The sequence below is a fragment of the Myodes glareolus genome, chromosome 17, assembly GCF_982192425.1.
Source record: "Myodes glareolus chromosome 17, mMyoGla1.1, whole genome shotgun sequence".
NCBI lineage: Eukaryota > Metazoa > Chordata > Mammalia > Rodentia > Cricetidae > Myodes > Myodes glareolus.
In genome coordinates this window covers 6,187,377-6,206,340 of record NC_142042.1, presented here as the reverse complement: position 1 = coordinate 6,206,340, position 18,964 = coordinate 6,187,377, and the positions used below count along the sequence as shown (strand labels likewise).

Sequence of the window (18,964 nt, the reverse complement as noted above, 5' to 3'; positions counted from 1 at the left end):
GCATTCTCATCACAAAAAAGTGAAATTCTTGGAAAGGAAGGACTGTAATTAGTGCTCCATCAGAATGGAAGCGGCGGTGCAGAGCGGTCATCCATAATTACCCAATTAGATTAGCCACCCTGTCAGTTCCTCACCGAGGGTCAAGAGCAGAGGCCTGGGAGAGGTTTCTTTCCCCAGTAGGGGGCAGCATCTGACTGTCACTAGTGGGTCCCCTTGCTGCAGATGGCCAGTAGAGATGCCCTAGGAAGGGTGCCAGAGACAACCCAGCAGGCATTTGATGCTGGGACTTTACACTGTCCACGAGGCAGGACATGCTGAGGTCTTGACTTTGTGGCCTCATCTCTGACTAAATTTCTCTCACTAGGAAGGTCAGCAATGATCTTGGCAGAACTCAACTGTCTCAGGACAGTTCATAGTGGAGCGAGATCGGTCAGGTCCCTCAGGCCCTTGTGGGCATATTGTAGAAATCTGAAGCTGCCTGGGGGCCAGTAGGGGGCTTCTATTAGGACTTTAAGAGTCAAGATTTTCCTAGACTTTTGGTGCATGATAAATCACTCCACAAATTAGTGACTTCAAACCTTGATTGTCTATTGAGTTGGTAGTTCTGCAGGTTGGCAGTTTGGGCTGAATTCATCTGGACAGTCTTCTGTTCTCTCTGCCCTGCCTGTGGTGAGCCTGGCTGTGGTGAGCTAGGTGGCCCAGCTATGGTGAGCTGGGCAGCCTTTCTGTGCTGAGCTGGGCGGTCTGACTGTGCTGAGCTGGGCGGTCTGACTGTGCTGAGCTGGGCGGTCTGACTGTGCTGAGCTGGGCAGCCTTTCTGTGCTGAGCTGGACAGTCTGACTGTACTGAGCTGGACGGTCTGACTGTGCTGAGCTGGACGGTCTGACTGTACTGAGCTGGGCGGTCTGACTGTGCTGAGCTGGATGGTCTGACTGTACTGAGCTGGGCGGTCTGACTGTGCTGAGCTGGACGGTCTGACTGTGCTGAGCTGGACGGCCTAGCTCTGGTGAACCTGGCTGTGGTGAGCTAGGCAGCCTGGCTGTGCTTTGCTGCCAAGATGTCTGTTCTCCACTTTTCTTCCTGGGCTTTCTCATGATGGGAGCAGGTGTCTAAGAGAGCACAGAAGCAAGAAAATCCTGAGATCACACCTGAGTTACATTCTTTTAATCAAAAGCTGTTCTAGAGCAGATGATTCCAGAAGCAGGGGTGTAGAAACATCACTCCTGTCCCCAGCCTGACAATGAAATCCGAGACCTTGTCTCCACGTGCTAGGCAAGTGCTCTACCCCTGTCCTGCATCCCCGCAGATCCCACCCTTGTGTGACCTGCTGTAGGCCAGTGAATGAAAAACACAGAGATCACAGTGCCCCTAGCCCGGGTGGAGCTTCCTTTACTGCAGGAGATCATGCTGCTGGCTTCCTTTTCATCTCGGCCTGTTGTCTTTCCAGACCAGTGGTTCCCAACCTCCCTAACTCTGAGACTCTTTAATACAGTTCCTCATGTTGTGGTGACCCCCAACCATAAAATTATTTTCATTGCTGCCTTATAACTGTAATTTTGGTACTGCTATGAACTGTAATGTAGATATTTGTGTTTTCTGGTGGTCTTAGACAACGGTTGTGAAGGGGTTGTTCAATCCCCAGACGGCTGCCACCCACACAGCTTGACAACACTGTTTTAGATAATTCTTGTGTTTTCTATTGTTCATTTTTGTTAAAATTCATGTTGAATATTAATTTCTTAAATTATATCATGATTCTGTTAAATTTTATTTAAGGTGTCTTCCCTATATCCTCAGGATCATCTCTTTTCAAGGGGTGGGCATTTTTCATAACTTTCTCTATGGTTTTCCTTTTATTTATATATTATATATTATTGCTGTGTGTGTGTCCATGTGCTGCTACACATGTTGAGCTCTTAGGAGAGCTTTCAGGGTCCAGTTTCACCTTCTGCTTTATTCTGCTATGGTCCCTCCTATTGTGTCTGTTGTGGCATGCATGATCCAGGTTTATTAACCCGCAGGGTGCCAGTTGGCTCTACTGTCTCCTCTTCCACCTGGGTGTGTGAGTTTTCAGGGCCTCAACAAAGTGTGAGTGTCCCCTGTGCCCTAGTGTGAAGACTTCCCAAATGTGTGTCCAGTGGGTGGTTTTCCTGTTCCCAGGCCTGGCAGGCAGCGGAGAAGCTAAACTAGAGTGGGAACAGGAGAAGCACACTCGGGTCTTCCACCCGGGACTGACAGGGCTGACGCTGTGTTTCCCTTGGAAGATGGCTTACCATACAGATGCCTGCTCCTCTGTCTAGACAGAAGTCTGCGTGTCTGAATAGTCTAGAGTGTCAGTACCCTCCACACTGTCACATGGCTTCTGGGACTTGTGTGTAATGGATGTATGACAAGGCGTGCCACCTGGGAGGTCGGGATGCAGTGTGCGGCTTGGGCCATCCCAGAGGTCCATCTTCCCCCTGTAGAAACAGCAGGCAGGAAGACAGCAGGCTCCCACAGCCTCTCAGCAGCTGTACCCTCACAGCCAAGCAGTTGCTAGCAGAGCAGAGCAACTCGAGAACTGGGCCGCCCATCCCCTCCTGGCCTGGTGTTTAAGACTCGCAGACAGTGGCGGCACTTGGGAGTCTTGGAGGAGTTGGGTGGGTTTGGGTAGGATGTGTGTTGTGTTTCTGTACCTTTGCATGGGGTTACAGTGAGGAGACGGGAAAGGCTGGTTCGATTCACATGCCTTCTCAGCCCCAGGTCGCTGGCCCCAAAGCACATTCAATGAATGGATTGTCCGCCTTTTATCAAACAGATGTATTGAATGCATAATAAGTTAAAAGCCCTATCACTGCAAATGGTGGAATTTGAAAGCTGTAATTTGCTGTTTTCATTGATTTGTGTCATATTTTATGATTCTTATACAAGCGCACACGTGCATGTGTGCACGCACACACACACACACGTACACACACACTCATGAGTACATACATGGAGACTCTCTCTCTCCATCTTTGGCTGTTACTTCTAAAGCTTCCTATTGGGGAACTGTAGGCCCTGCTTTCCTCTCTGGTCCCCTTGTCCACAGACCGAAGGCCCGGGAGAGCTCGCTGGGCTCTTCAGGAAGAGCACACCTGTCGCCGTGAGTTGCTGAGGCTTCGGAGGAAAGATAGTAACTTACAAAGATGCTGTTTTCTTGTAAATTGGCTTAACTTTGGCAACTGTTCTGGCCTCGGAGTGTAAGATTTAAATTGAATGCCAGGGAAGTTTTATCACCAGAAGTAGCTTCTCCGGCTGTAGACGTGGTTTGCTGCTAACTACTTGTCGTTTCTCCAATCTTGTAGTGAAACTTAACGGGAAACACCCCCAGACCCTTCCAGCACCTAAGCTGCTAATCTGACTTATGGGAAGCTTCTGTGGATGTAAGTGGAGGCTGCTTGTTTGTTTTCCAGCCGCCCAGACTCGAATAACCACCCAGAAACCACATTAATTACAACACTGTTTGGCCAATGGCTCAGGCATATTTCTAGCTAGTTCTTCCATCTTAAATTAACCCATTTCTATTAAGCTCTGTATCGCCATGAGGCTGTGGCCTACCGGTAAGGTTCTAGCATCCTTCTCCTTCAGTAACTACATGGCATCTGCCTGGCTCCGCCTACTCTATGTCTGTATACATATACATATATACATATATACATGTATATATATTTAAACTTCCCGCTATTGGCCAAAACAGCTTTACTTATCAACCAGTAAAAGCAACACATATACAGAAGGACATCCGACATCACATGGTCCTACCCCCCGGGTGTTTACCCTGGAGCTGAATTCTGACACTACTTGTTTAGTTTTCCTAGGAGAGTAATGCTTGTGTGCACCTGCGTGTGCTCCAAATGCCGTGTGCATCAGGCTCCAGTTCCCCTGCAGGCTGTGTGAGGTGTTCTGCTGTACTGGGAGCTGCAGCCTGCTCTGGTGTGTGCAAGAGGGAGGCTCTTAAGCCTTGCTGAGGCTTCCGTACGCCTTACCGCGTGTCTGACTGGGAGCAGAGGACTATGAGGGGCAGAGCGGCAGCCATGCCTAGCTAACACGCCAGTTCTCTGTACATTGTTGTTACCTAGGCTTAGCCTAGCTGCTTTATAGTAATCATTCTAGACTTCGACAGAAAAAAAAAAATTTCTATGGTCTAAAGAGACCATGACATCTAAGAATTCTAATGTGTGAGTGGACTGAGAATTGCTGCCCTTAAGATACCATATGATGCTAGAGGGCAGGGACCTTTGTCATCACCAGCCTCACACAGGTGAGCAAATCCGTTGAACAGTCTTTGTGTGTGTGAGTGCATTGTGCGTGGGTGTGGGGATGCATGCCTGTGTGTGCACATAATGTGTACATTCGTGTGTGTGTGTGTGTGTGTGTGTGTAGTGCTGGGGACTGAACCCAGCGCCTTGTTCAGGTGATTAAACACAGCTGCAACTCAAACCCCCATTGCATACTTTTAGTAGGATGTAAATAGGGAAATTGCATTTTTAAATTTTTTATTTCATTTGTCCTATACATTTGTTTCTGAGGCAAGATTTTAATATGCATCCCAAGCTAGCCTAGAATTTGCTATGGAGCTCAGGTCGGCCTCAAATTCCTACTTTTGCTTCCTGGGTGCTAGGAATAGATTCAGACCACTGTTGCCAACTTTGGATCTAATATTCTTGGACCAGATTTTGAAAACCTTTCTGGAAGAAGACTGTAGGGGCAGACGCAGGAATGAAGTTGGAATGTACCAGTAAAGGGTCATCAGTTTACTTCATGGTACATATTGATTAAAACTGCTTAAAACTTATCATGATCTAAATTAAAATACTAACACTTTTGTCATTTTAGTTTGATGAATTTATTTGAACTGATAGAAGTCTATTCCGATTTTGTAACTTACTATTGTCCTGGCCAACATTAAGTAAGTTGACACGTAAAGATGTAATAGTCACACATCATAGGGCCATATGCAGTTGTTGAAGACACAGCAAGGGGGGATCCCGAATGGCCTATCAGCTGTGCATTGTGGGGTGTGCTGAAGAGATGTTCAGTGACACTAGGCCAGTGGTTCTCAACCTGTGGGTCTTGACACCTTTGGGCGGGTTGAAATGACCCTTTCACAGTGGTTGGCAAAGACCATCAGAAAACTTCATGGTTCATAACAGCAGCAAAACTACAGGGCTGATGAAGTAGCAGCGAAGATGGGCGGTGGTGGCGCACGCCTTTAATCCCAGCACTCAGAAGGCAGAGGCAGGTGGGTCTCTTAGTTTGAGGCCAGCCTGGTCTTAAAAAAAAAAAGAAGTAGCAATGAAAATAATTTAATCGTCAGGGAACTGTATTAAAGGGTCACAGCGTTAGGAAGGTTAAGAAGCTTGCTGTAGACAAAGGCACACATGACACAGCATGGACCGTGGGGCTGTGTTAGAGATGTGTCCTGTGGACTCAAGCAGGCTTGGGCCTCAGCAGGTTGGTGTGGAGATGCACAAGACAGGTAACGAAGGCTGGGGGTAGGAGCAATAGCGGAGAGAGGACGCAGCTGTGCAAGAGTTCAAAGAAAAGCGTGCTTCAGCTGGGAACACCCTGGGAGCTTGCGTCTTTTGGTTGGTGAGTTTTGAGGCAGCACAGGGTAAAGGTGTTCTCTGGGCTCCCCGACAGGTGGTTGCTGCTTTGGAATGAACCCTGGAGTTTTCTACGATGTCTTCACCCTCTGGTTTAGTGTGATGTGTGAGTGTTTCCTGTCAGCACTGTGGCCCTCATGGAGCCATAGTTCAACAGGAAAGACGAAGCGTGGAAAGCTGAAATTAGAAATAAGCAGTGGCAGGACGCCCCCTACTGAGTGAGTTGGCGGTGGTCAGGGCGGACCCCGCTGAGGACCTCATCTTGTTAGGAGTCAGCTTGCCTTCCAGACATTTATCTCATTTGAAGTCTTTCCCGCTATTGCTGTCCCAGCATGTTAATTTTGACCAAACAACTCTCTTACAGCACTACTTCTGAACAACTTCCTCTTTCCCATCGGCACTTACTTTTCCCATTCCTGAACCCTTCACCTCTTGTTAAGCTGGCCCTGTTCTTGTTTTGCAGAAACCAAAGCCGAAAGATTGGCACCCTCCTGGTGGCTTCATCCTGGGGCTGTGGGCGCTCATCATCATGGTCTTCTTTAAGACTTACGGGATCAAGCATATGAAGTTCATCTTTTAGCCTCAAGGATGTGGGAAGAAGAACAAATGGAAGATTGAAGCCTTGCATAAAAGCATAGATTTTTATGTTTTTAAAAATGTTGCTTGTGTGTAAATTTGGGAAGAAATTAGGAGAAAATAATTTTAACGTTTGACTTTATCATTAAAATATTGTTAATACAGTTGTTTATTGTCCATTAAATGTTTTTTCATTATGTTTGTGCATGTGTGTGATACAGAAACTGGGAGAGTGACAGTGGAATATATTGATTGATTCTTTTTGTCCTCTTTTCACTGTGAAAGTAAGAATTGTGAAGGTATTAATTATCACTAAAAGCGGTAGCTTCTGTTAATAGTTTTGTGTCTGTTCTTTGGGTCTTTTTATTTATGTTTATTTTTCCCCAATGCCCAGCTTTTACAAAATATATTTCATAATCTTTTTGTTTTTTATAGCACATTAGTAAACTTTTCCCCCTCCTTGGATATTCTTCAAGAATACTTTGTGAACCAGACATGGAGGTACTTTGCTATAGTCGAAACTGCTCAGGAGACTGGGCTGAGATCATGTGAGCCCTCAGGATTGAAGGTCAGCATGGACAACAAATAGCTAATAAAATACATGTACTGTTCATGTCATGATCTGTGGTTGTTCCTTTACCTTGTGTGTTCATTCTGGAGGGTATTACCGACTCTTAGCCATTCCTGGGATCTTGCTGAGTTAATTGCAAGGGAAATGAAAGCAAAGACTTCAGTAGCTGTCCGTCTGGAAACTTGTGCCTTGGAGAGTGTCTTCTGTTAACTGCTCAGAGAAACGTGCCTGCTTATTTTCCATTTTTAAGCATTCTGTGAGCTTCTAGAATTGATTGTATTCTCTTCAGCTTTTGTCCTGGAAAAGTCAGATTGCTAACTAGCTGGATCTTTGCTTTCCCTGAGGACAGTCCCCTAACTGGATGGCAGGCATGGAGCGTACACGTGCACTTCTGGCCCTGATCCCACAAGGCACTAGACATCCCTTTGTACTCCATAAGATGTAAGAGTTCACCCCCCCCACACACACTGACACTTCTAGAACGCCAATCATCTCTCCATTTTTTCCTATAATGAAAGGAGGGTTGAACCTATTTTGTGGTCAATCTCAGAAACTCTCTTCCCTTTCAGACCTTGGCATCTGAGTGTGGTTAAAAAAAAAAAAAACACAGAATCTCTTTAACTTTTAGCTCCTAAAATATTGTGTTGTAGTTCTAAGCAAGACTTATAATTTCACAGGCAAAGGATTGTCATCTCCCGGACCAGTACAGGTAATGTTGGAGTTTCTTTAGCTCTGAGTCTTTAATTGACATTTTTATTGGTGTGCTGTATAAGACAAAAAGGAAGTTTTTATCTGACTACATAAAGAAGCATCTTCATGAGCACCAGAAGAGAAGGACGCACAGAAGTGTGAGTGGCCAAGAGTAGGAGCCATCTGACCCTTTCTCCGTCCAGACCACACCCAGGTCATGGAGAGCATGCCCGTGGAGTGAGAGGGTTGTAGCAAGGGGGATGCTCTTGAGCCAGAGTCATTTAGTCTGAACGTCACGAACCACACCCTGATGTGAAGACTGCAGGAAACAGGGCTCTACCTAGGAGGTGGGGAAGCATCCTCTCTTAAACCAGCCTGAGAGCAATACAGGGTTAATTCTACCTGGGCAGACTTTCAGAGGGCAAGGGTTTGTTGTTGTTATTTGTTTTTGTTTTCTCTTTCACTTCTTAAATTTTCATAATACAATTGAAGCAAAAAGCTTAAAAAGTCCGCTTGAGCTGTAACCTTATATGAAACTCTTCGGTCTTCAGTAAGTAAATCGTGTGTGAGTAGATACAGAAACAAACACATATCCTGAAATACACCCTCAGAGTCCCAAGGAGCGGAATGAGACAGTGCGCCTTCTCAGTGTGCCGGGGACGGATGAGATAGTGGTGTGATAAGCATTCCGGAAGCTGTAAATGCGCTGTGCTGCTGTTCTCATTTCTGCTTAGGGGCACACGGGGGCATGGGTGATGGTGACGGTCCATCCCCTGCCACACTCCTGGACCTTTTTAAGCTGCTCCACGACACTCCTGTTTTCGCCGGTATTCTTTCTGTCCTCCCCCATGGTGTCCTTGAGGGAGAAAAGAGAAGGAGACAAATGGACCCCCATAGACACGTCCTGACATTTCCGATTCGGAAAGTGCATGGCATAATGATGCGGTCCCCAGAAGGCAGCCTGCCTGAGAAACGAGACCCAGACCAAATGTTGTGGATTCCAACCTCACGAGACATTTATTTGCAGCTTGTGGAAGGGAAATGTAGCTTGGATGCAAAGATGATAAAATCGAATCAAAAATTAGAAGTAAACACAAAAATAATGCATGCATTTATGATTTCAATTTTTATATATTCTCTATACTTGAAAGTGATGAGCCCCACAGCAAGCATAACTCAGCCCCTTCATGCTTACCCAGTGCTTTCTGCCCTGGCGGATGCAGCTAACATTTCTTCCATTATGTATGTTGTATAGCCGAGTTACAGTTACTGTGGGAGTCATCATTCGAGATTTTGATGCATGTGTTTCTGGAATCTGTACAGGAAATGTTGAATTAACATATTATCCTTTTCAGTTTCTTTTTACCAAAATTAAGCCTGTCTGTAGTAGACGCTGTTTTAACTTGTGAAAGCAATATTTTGTAAACGTACTTGGAGATGTAGCTATAGAGCACTGAGATCAGTATCCGAGTCTGCTTTGTGGCACCAGCCTCGTTGCTTCATGGCTTCGCTCCAACCCCAGGGCCTTGGCTGCTGTTGTGCTGCCCACACATGAAGGCTCCCACAGAAATGGTTCTGTTCTGGACAGCACACCTTTGGGAGTATCCCAGCTCCCCCTCCTGCTGTGGGATAATGCTCTTATGCATCATAAAGATTTTTCACTCATGTTGGTGTAATAAAATGCTGATTGACCAGTAGCCAGGCAGCAAGTATAGGTGGGGCAACCAGACTGAGAATTCTGGGAAGAGGAAAGGCAGAGACACGGTCACCAGCCAGACACAGAGGAAACAAGATGAGAGTATCTTACTGAGAAAAGGTACCAAGCCATGTGGCTAAACATAGACAACAAGTATGGGTTAAAAAAATTTAAGTTTTAAGAGCTAGTTAATAATAAGCCTGAGCTAGTAAGTTAAACGGTTTATAATTAATATAAGCCTCTGTGTGTTTCTTTGGGATTGAATGACTACAGGACTGGACAGGACAGAAACTTGCATATATACCCTCCTTTTTCCTTTGATGCAAAAACGTTCACTGTCTTGTGCTATGAAATATGTGGCTCTAATTAATTATATGCATGCATATATATAATTGTACTTTGCTCTTAGCCATCCCTCCTGCTGCCCTTGTGTCCTCATGGTTCCTTTCCACACCCCAAGTAGTTCCTCGTCTGTCTCACATACATGTATGTGAAAGGTTTCAGGTTTTGAATTCAAGGGTGACAATGGGACAGACTACCATTTGTGGATTTATTTATATTATATATATTTATGTATTAGAAGAGAGATAATCGCCACAGGCAGACAGGCAGCAGCATTCAGGGGTTCCAAGGAGAGTTCAAACCCATGTGGCAGAGTGAAAGTTCCTTATACATTTTAGAGGAAAGGGGAGGGAAAATAGACCGAAGAGTTTGTCACTTTGCCTCCCTCCCCCCGCAGTCAGTTAAAGAATGCTAGTTCATGGATAGACATCTCTCCTGGTTGGCCATTACACAGGCTGGTGGGAAGGGGAGGCAAGCGGCTAGAGAAACAGGTTACTCTGGTTCTGAAGACCAAATTATCTTGGATTCTGTTATCGTTAGAGTTCAGCCAAAATGGAGAGGCTTTACAAAAAAAAAATGGTGTGGTCTTGGCTAACAAGATACATATATGAAGGAGCTACATATATGTAGCTGAGTCTAACTCAGCATGTGAGAAAGCATGCAATACTTTGTCTTTGCTCCATTGTCTTCTCTTTTCTCCACCCCCTTATACCTCCTCCCTCAAAATCCTACTTTCATGCCGCCTCTGTATTTGTGGTTGTATGTATCTACGTGTAGAGTCTACATAGAGAATGTAGTATTTGACCCTCTGAGCGGCTTACTTCACTTAACACCAAGGTCTCCGATTCCATCCATTTGCCTGCAGACAATGTAGTTTGGTTTTTTACCGCTGGCTTCAAATCCACTGCACATCATCACACGGTCGTCTGTTCATTGGCTGATGGGCATCGCACTGGCCCTGTATCCTGGCTATTATGGGTGGTGCTGCAGTGAACATGACTGCAGATGAATGAGGTTTTACCTTCTACCGAGAGATTGAACAAGATTAGTGGCGCTTCCTTTAACAAAGGCGTGGGTAGCGTGTTTTATAGGTTGATCAACTTTGCAGCATTATTTCTGACTTCTGTTCGGACCTTTTGAGACTGCACACCATTCTCATTTCTCTTTGTTCAAAATGTAGTAAATGCTGGGAACAGACATCTACTTAGTGTTTACTATGTGTGAAGAGCCTCTCTCTCTCATCAGGAGGTGGAGTCTACAGTCTCCTTGGAGCTGGGGTGAATAGACACTTAATTCTTCTCACTAGACTAGTATTGCCACATTTCAGAGTGAAGCCATAAAAGATGACCGTCTATATGTCCTGCTTGTCCCTCAGGGCCTCCAAAGCCAGCCACCACTGTGGAGGGCCGGACCACATTCTCCATTGCTTCTAGGAACAAAGGTAGAGATTGACCTCGGTGACCCCAAGGTGTGGCGGTACATGCCTTTAGTCCTGATGCCTGGGCGGCAGAGGCAGATTGACCTCTGTGACCTCAAGGCGTGGTAGTATACGCCTTTGGTCCCAATGCCTGGGAGGCAGAGACAAGCAGATCTCTGTGAGTTTAAGGTGATGTAGCACACGCCTTTAATCCCAGCGCACGTGCTTGGTAACTCTCTACCGCTGCGTCCCTGCCTACTCCCGAGGCATCATCTGGGATAATGGGCAGTGGACCCATCCAAGAGTGACATGTCAGAAGCGAGGACTGTTTCCTTTATAAGGGTTGGGTTCCATCTTATCTGGGTCTCCGCCATGTTGGCTGATGCCCGCTCTCCCAAGGGGCATTAAAGCTTTACTGCAGAAGTATCCTATGTGTACCGCGTGGTTCTTGCTGGCGAGACGGTAGCGCGGGACATCTGGTGCCGATACCCGGGAAGAAGAAGAAAAAGAAGAACTTTGCACCACCGGAGACCCCTTGGACACAAGGAGGATTCAGAACTGTAGGCATGCGTGCTCAGAGAGGTACGTTCTAAAGTCCAGAGAGCATATCAGAAACTGAGCAGCAGTGGGAGGTTGTGCGCGCACCCAGATAAGTTAAAAAGGACCCTCCAGTAAAGAATGGGGGAGACAGAAAAGAAAATAAGTTAAAAAGGACCTCCCAATGATTTTAAAAAAGTAAAAATGGGGGAGAAGGCTGATTTACAAGGTCAAAAGCTTTATGTTATGTTATATGTGTTGTCTTTTGTGTACTGGATAGGAGAAAGATATTTAAACTTAGAAACTGCTAAGGATATGATGTTTTGGGAAAGAGGTTCTGTTTTCGTCTCCACAGAAAAGGAGAGCCTAAGGGTGTACTTGGGATTTATGTGGTTTGAATCACCGAGACCTCCTGAAATGTTGTAGTGTATACCCCTAAGAATGCAACGGCCCAATAACAGCAGGAAGCAGCCAAAGAGACTAAACGACGCCCAAATTCCCTAAAAGATTAAATGAGGTCCTTGCAGAGCAGCAAGCCTGCTTCTCTGAGTTCCGCTTTGCTCCGTACACCGGTTTGGGCTCGGAATGGGTGCAGCTGGGGCTGGAGGGCGGCTGGAGCGGAGCTTTGCTCTATGGCTATGGTGGGGAGCACGTTGCGCCGGCTCAATTGGTGCGGCTCGGTTGATGCCTGGCCTGGAGGATGTCACAACGGTGCCACAGGCAGCCGGGCCAGAAGGCTTACAATGTACCTAAAACTGTGAGGGTCTCTGAGGGTAAAATGGCTCTGATTCCATTTGGCTATGCTAAACGATGCTGACTTCGGGCAGGGCTGGTCGTTTTTATCATAATAAAAGCGCAATTAAGGTTTAAATACAGTAAACAGACAGTACCGTATTACATCTACATAGTGCGACTTAAGTTTTTAAGAACTGCTTAGCATTTTAAGAACTCAAGTCCTCCTAAAAGATTGCTGTGTGTACGCTTGGCTTGTCTGGTGTTTCAGGATCCGCAGGGAGATGGATACGAAGGGCCCTTGGATTTTGGGGTGATTGGGTCGTTGGCTGAATCTGTGAGAGTTTACAGCCGCTTTTGCTGTGGCACAGGTGTTGAGAGTTGGCTAGTAGGGAAGCGGCCCTGTTCGCCGCCTCTCCCATTGGCCCCTTGAGCCGCAGGCTCTGGCGCGGACCTTGAGTTATTGCCGGCCTGTGCAGCCTCGGTCTGAGTGTCGGCTCCCGCCACACTCAGCCACCAACACAGCCTCAGAGAACTAGGTTAGCCCCGCGGGGAAGGCAGGGGCGCCTGGGGGTGGAGCCGCCACTTCCTGGCCTGGGACACGGGGATCCGCACAGCGAGCAGGCCCAGGGCCGCACACAGCCCTTGGATGGCGGGCGGGCTCTGGAGCCCGAGGCCACCGTACCAGCAAGAAATACGGGAGCCAATAAATCTTAAATCTAATATCAACAAACAGGGCCTGGGTTTTTCCTAGGCGCCACTGGGGCAACACGGCCCATACCGTAAAAAACAGAGATCCCCATATGGGTTCCCCAATGGCCACGTCATCTTAGGCTAAAAACAGAAAAACGGTTTTCTCATATTTTTGAAACAATAATCTCATCTGTGCCAGATTTAAAATGGTTTAATTCTAAGGCCTACTATAATGACACAGACAAACAAGATTGCTCTTTAGAACAGAGACCTATAGGTCTCTAAGTTCAAGACCAACCTACTTCCAGTACTGACTATGCTAAATTTTTACACTGAGTTTTTTAATACTCTTAAATGTTATTTTGGGAGAAGAGTTTGTTTATGTTTTTTTCTAGAAATACTACTATTCATGCTGTGGATTCATCTGTCCAGAGGCCTGAGGACAAAGCCTCTGCTATGGAGCTGTCTGGCCTGATTGCTGCGGAGCTGGCGGGTTCCTGAGGGATGGTCCAGCTCCTGCCCTTGGTCTGTCAGTTATTGCTATGTTGTTGTTGTACATTGCAATGTTGTTGTTGCTGTGCCATTGCTATGCTGCTGGATTTCCCCTTGTTTTGTCAGTTATTGCTTGCTATCAGTTTCCCTTATCCTGTCAATTATTTCTGCTAAACACTATGGGTATCTTCAAGATAGGTTACAAAATGCCATGGTTATTTAAATTAAAAATTGGATAAATATCTATTTAAACAAAAAGGGGGGGAATAATATAAAGGAACTGCCCCCGATGCCAAGAATGGCCATCGCCATGACTCTGTTCACCATAAATTTTTTAAATCTGGATGATAATGGCCAAAATGCTACAACACGACATTGTTCGGATCCGCAGCGGCCCAAAGATTTGGTTAAATGAAAAGATATGCTTTCTAATGAATGAAAAGGCCCGGATCCCATCTTATTGAGATCCAGGGGAGCTGTTTGTGTCTTCCCACAGGATCAAAAAAGCCCATTCTGGCTGCCAGAGCGATTGACCCGAACAATGAAGAATGATCCACAACACACGGATTCGCCTGAGGACCTGGCTGCTGTTCCTCCTGCCATTTTGCGGATGGATGACAGAGCACCGATGGAGGACACTCTCAGCCTTCCTGAAGCTGTTACCAGTCAACCATAGGATGGCGGTGTCTCCCCGATTTTTTACAACCAATAAGACTCTGGGCCCCCTCCCTACCGTCCTAGAGATGATTTATAAGCTTGGCCGTAGGACTCCAGTCCTGGGCCATGTCTCTCATTCCCCTACTTCAAAAAATGGGTGGGGATGGAAATGTTTTGGAACAGTCCTATACTATGGATTAGTGTTTCTCCTCTGGATGGTCTGCTGACTCAAATCCCAAAATCGTAGGGACAAAATGGTTATTGCACAAGCGCTGGCTGCCCTGGAACAGGGGGCCTCTACTGATGTGTGGTTATTTATGTTAAAGCAGTAAGGTTTAAGCCAACCAGCTCCTGCACCCCTAGGACTGTGGTCCATTGCACAGGGTGGAGTGCTTGGCTTAGCTAGCCCTGAAGGTTGTCGAGCTAAAGAGCATCGCACAGAGAATGGCCCTCTCTGAGAGATAAGTCGCTTTGCTTAAGGGTTTCCTGCCGTATATTCCCTTTCCCAGAAAATTGGCAGAGGGCATGCCGGATAGGTTCCAGGTGTCATGAGCCTAGGGACAGATTCCGTGTAAGCCCATTTTTATGTTTTCATTTTGGGAAGTGCGACCTCTATCTTTACCTTCCTAGGGAGTTGCCTTTCTGCTAAGAAGTAAAAAAAGGGGGATATGTGGAGGGCCGGACCACATTCTCCATTGCTTCTAGGAACAAAGGTAGAGATTGACCTCGGTGACCCCAAGGTGTGGCGGTACACGCCTTTAGTCCTGATGCCTGGGCGGCAGAGGCAGATTGACCCCTGTGACCTCAAGGCGTGGTAGTATACGCCTTTGGTCCCAATGCCTGGGAGGCAGAGACAAGCAGATCTCTGTGAGTTCAAGGTGATGTAGCACACGCCTTTAATCCCAGCGCACGTGCTTGGTAACTCTCTATCGCTGCGTCCCTGCCTACTCCCGAGGCATCATCTGGGATAATGGGCAGTGGACCCATCCAAGAGTGACACGTCAGAAGCGAGGACTGTTTCCTTTATAAGGGTTGGGTTCCATCTTATCTGGGTCTCCGCCATGTTGGCTGATGCCCGCTCTCCCAAGGGGCATTAAAGCTTTACTGCAGAAGTATCCTATGTGTACCACATGGTTCTTGCTGGCGAGACGGTAGCACGGGACACACCACCCCCTGAGGGAATCTGAATCCTATTGGGAAGGATCTGTACCTGCAGACTAGGTACCAACCAGTCCCCAGCATCATCACCTGAGGTCCAAGAAACAGGTTCCCAAGGGACACCACCTCATTATTGCCCAGAAACACAGGAGAATCACAGTTAGAGAAATATTGTTACTTTAGAGCCGTTGCTTAGCAATAGGGGCTGGGGCCGTCTTCCTGTGCTGCCCCTCGAGGGGATCCCGGGAATACAAAGATAGAATTCCTTCCTACAGAGTAACAAATCAATTCTAGAATAACTCTGAGAGAACTGCTACCAGGGAAGAAACAAGAGCAAGTCTCATTTAAGAGCTATAGGCTACAGACTTCATTCAAGAACTTTTACTTTTAGTTACTATGTAAATAGGATCGTAATTTTGTATTTCCTAGCAGTTAAGAGCATGGAGACCACCCCAAGAGGAAGCCACCCTTGATTAAGCTGCGATTTGAAAATACCCACTGTTATAAGAGAAGTGTCTATTTTCTTCCGTTTTATTTTCATGCCACAAGAGTTGGCTTTGTGATCTGAAAATGAAATTGGGGCAGTGAAGCCACTTCACTCCTGCCCCCCAGACTCAGAGGTTAAGGCACGCTTCCCTGCACCTTGAGTGTTGGTCACATCCCTTCTGGGAGCTCCTGTTTACTGACAATGTCATCTCTTATCCTGTCTGGTTTTCTTTGTATAGACGCCGTTTCTTATGGTGTGTTCAAACCTTTATTGCCAAAGTAATATTCTGTCTTCTAAATGTCTCCCCGTGCTGTTTCATCTGACTTTGTTCCCATGCTTTACTTTGTGTCAGGGACCTCTGCATTGCCAAAGACAATGAAAACCCCCCTCTGCGTGTGTGTGTGTGTACATGTGTGCGTGTGTCACCTTCTTGCCATCCCTCCTTAATAATCACACTTTAACACTTTAGAAATGTCTCCTCTGCCTTTGTGGTGCTGTCCCTGTCAAACATCCTGCACTCAGCTGCTTCCTGACTCTTCTTCTCTGAATCTTCTTCCTGGTCGTGTGCTCCAGATATTCTGAGCATCTTTCCCATATCAAATGCTGCTTCCTGTCTGCATGTATGTACATTCCCACATGTGTTTCCCAATGATCTCCACGTCATTGAAAGCCAAGTGTCTATGTCTAGGTGTCTTTCTTGATGCCAGATGACCCATCCCTTTCTACTTGAAAGCCCCCTCGTATACCCTGAACTCAACCCGCCATCTCTTCTCTCATTACCCAGTCTTGGATGACCTAGGATTGTGAAGATATGGGTCCTGTGTTAGGGCATTACCAGATGGCAGTTGTGTACTTTGTGAGTTTACTTAGATCTCAGCCATCCTGGTGCTTGCTCCGTGGGCTTGTGAAGACATCAGTGATGGTGACAGGGAGGAGGGTGTGTAGACTCGACGAAGGGAGCATGTCTGGGGACCACAGTACTGAGTCGCTCGCCACCTGGTCACATGCGGGTGTTTTTATTGCTGCACCCACAGACTCTAAATAAAGGTTTTTTCTCCTGGTAGAAGTGATTAGAAACCGCCAAACAGAAGTTGAGCTCCTGCTACGCACTAGGCATGCAGAGGGGAGTCTCCCAGGAAGGCCCTCGGCAGGTCTATGGTGAGCAGTAATGGTTGATGGGAAGCTATAACCAAAACCAACCAAGAAAAGAGCTCCAGGCAGGTGAAGAATCTCCCTTCTGAGTGAAGATTTGTTTATTTTCTTCAGAGGAAGAAATGGTCACTGAGCTTCTGTGTGGGGCTGAGGAAAACATCAACCAACCTTTCCAACTGTGACCTTCAAGTCAGGTCTTTGCATTTGAGGCTGGCTTTGCATCTTATTTTTACATTCTGTTTTATGTTTTCCTTTTGTTGGTAACACTACCCTACAATATCCCCCATAGGCAAGAAAATACCCGGCAGAGCAGTGATGGGCCATGCGGGGTGATATAGTTGACTGTAGGTGCAGGGACCACATCGCGTGCCTCTTTGTCCTGGCATTGGGTGAGACTTTCTTAACTCATTAGAGTAATCAGGGCATCTTGTTGGATGGCAAGTGTCTTTGTACTGAGCTCAGGTGTGTAAAGAAGTGGGATTGGAATAGCAAGGAAGTGTATGGTTGTGTTACTAACTTTTTGCAAGGAAGTGGGATCTGAATAGCCAAGGAAGTGTGTGGTTACATTATCAACTTATTATTTTTCAGCTCCAGTTCTTCTCATTTATTGTTCCATAACAATGAAGCCGAATCCTTCAAGAGTCTCTTCTCTCGTGTACGCACCTCACTGAGCCGAGTCAGGATAGCCCGCAGCAGAAATGTGTGCTGCCGGACACGCTTTGTTCTTGTTTCGTGTCTTACTTCCGCTGCCCAGCGTGTGTTTCTGCAGTGGCCAGTGGCAGACAGCACAGAGCCCCTTCCAATGAATGGCTGTGGTACAAGGCATGTCTGTACATGGCTTTGTTAGTTAGGCGGACCCGCGCAGCTCCACAGTGAAGGGTGTTGTCAGTTAGGCGGACCCACGCAGCTCCACAGTGAAGGGTGTCTAGTAACCACGTTCCTGTGAACGGCTTCTGTGATCATTTTCTGGAAAGTCCCGAGACAAGGTCCCTTTTGGGGGATGGCTTCCTCTAGCTCCTCAGGTGCTTTCCAGCAAGCCCCTGACAGGAAGCTACAGTGACCCTTGCTGCCGTCCATCTTGCCATGCCGTGTCCTCTCCAGCCCTGTGTTAATCTCAGACTTTAAAGGAGGAGTCTCTGACTTGAGCAGTCTGTCTCGGTCCTAGGGTTCAATACACCTCCTGATGCCTGTGTCTCCTCTGAGCTCTTGATTTGGAATCTCTAACCAACAGGTTCCTCCTTACTCATGAGTTCTTTGTTCAGAAGACACTGAGTGTTGCCTCCAGACTGGATCTTGATGGGGAATCTCAGCCAATCACATTCTGCTTAAGGTGTGTCCCCCTGAGGCCATATAAAGCAAATAAAAGATCAAAGGGCCTTGCCACTTTCTCTTTTTGGTTGCCTGCTTGTCTGGTGTTCGTGGGATCTCTGGTCGTGTAAGTTTTCCCCTTTTATTAAAAGCGAAATCTTTTTGTATTGAGTTGGCCTGGTTAATTATCGATCGATCATGCCCCACCACAGGTTCTTGATAAGTACCCCATCCTCCCCGAAACCTGATGGCATGAAGTAGAAGATTCTTTTTGTTTGGTTGGGTTTTTGTTGTTGTTTTGAGACAGGGTTTCAATGCAGCTTTGGAGCCTGTCCTTGAACTAACTCTTGTAGACCAGGCTGGCCTCGAACTCACAGAGAGCCACCTGTCTCTATCTCCTGAGTGCTGGGATTAAAAGCGTGTGCCACCACTGCACAACTTGAAGTGGTGAGATTCTTCACCAGAGTCATTGACCCCTCAGTCTTGGAGTTCAAGGAAAAATCCATGAAAATCTTAAACAGATGAACAAAAGACTGGAGACCATTTCTTACCACCCGCCCTTGAATTCTTAAGGAAGCCAGTCCTCGGGGCCTGTGTGCTTTGAGAACCCCGCATCTCCTCCTAGATCTTCACTGTATTGTTCTTTTTAAAAATAATACCATGGTGGGATGTCCCGGGCAGCTCGCGGAGCAGCTGCAAGTGGCTGGGGGAGTCAAGGTCCCCAGGCGAGCGGCAGTGTCAGGCGGCTGGATGCGGTGGACGGCAGAGTAAATGGACATAAGGCTATACATAAAGCTAGACATTTATTACTTAAAGAAAGGGAAACATA

The 18,964-nt window shown here is 46.7% G+C and overlaps 1 protein-coding gene and 1 long non-coding RNA gene across 2 annotated transcripts in view; both read left to right on the top strand.

The window, feature by feature from the left end:
* Positions 1 to 6,821, top strand: part of Pigk (phosphatidylinositol glycan anchor biosynthesis class K) — a 68,651-nt gene extending 61,830 nt beyond the window's left edge. Inside the window, exon 11 of the mRNA XM_048453546.3 lies at positions 6,091 to 6,821. Coding sequence (XP_048309503.2) covers positions 6,091 to 6,207 — 117 coding nt within the window. The 3' untranslated portion in view covers positions 6,208 to 6,821. The remainder of the gene's footprint in view (positions 1 to 6,090) is intronic.
* Positions 6,822 to 13,027: 6,206 nt separating this feature from the next.
* LOC148119313 (uncharacterized) lies at positions 13,028 to 18,215 on the top strand. Its single transcript, XR_015735276.1, has 2 exons — positions 13,028 to 13,406; positions 13,870 to 18,215. It is a non-coding gene; the product is annotated as an uncharacterized LOC148119313 (long non-coding RNA).
* The last annotated feature ends 749 nt before the right edge of the window (positions 18,216 to 18,964 follow it).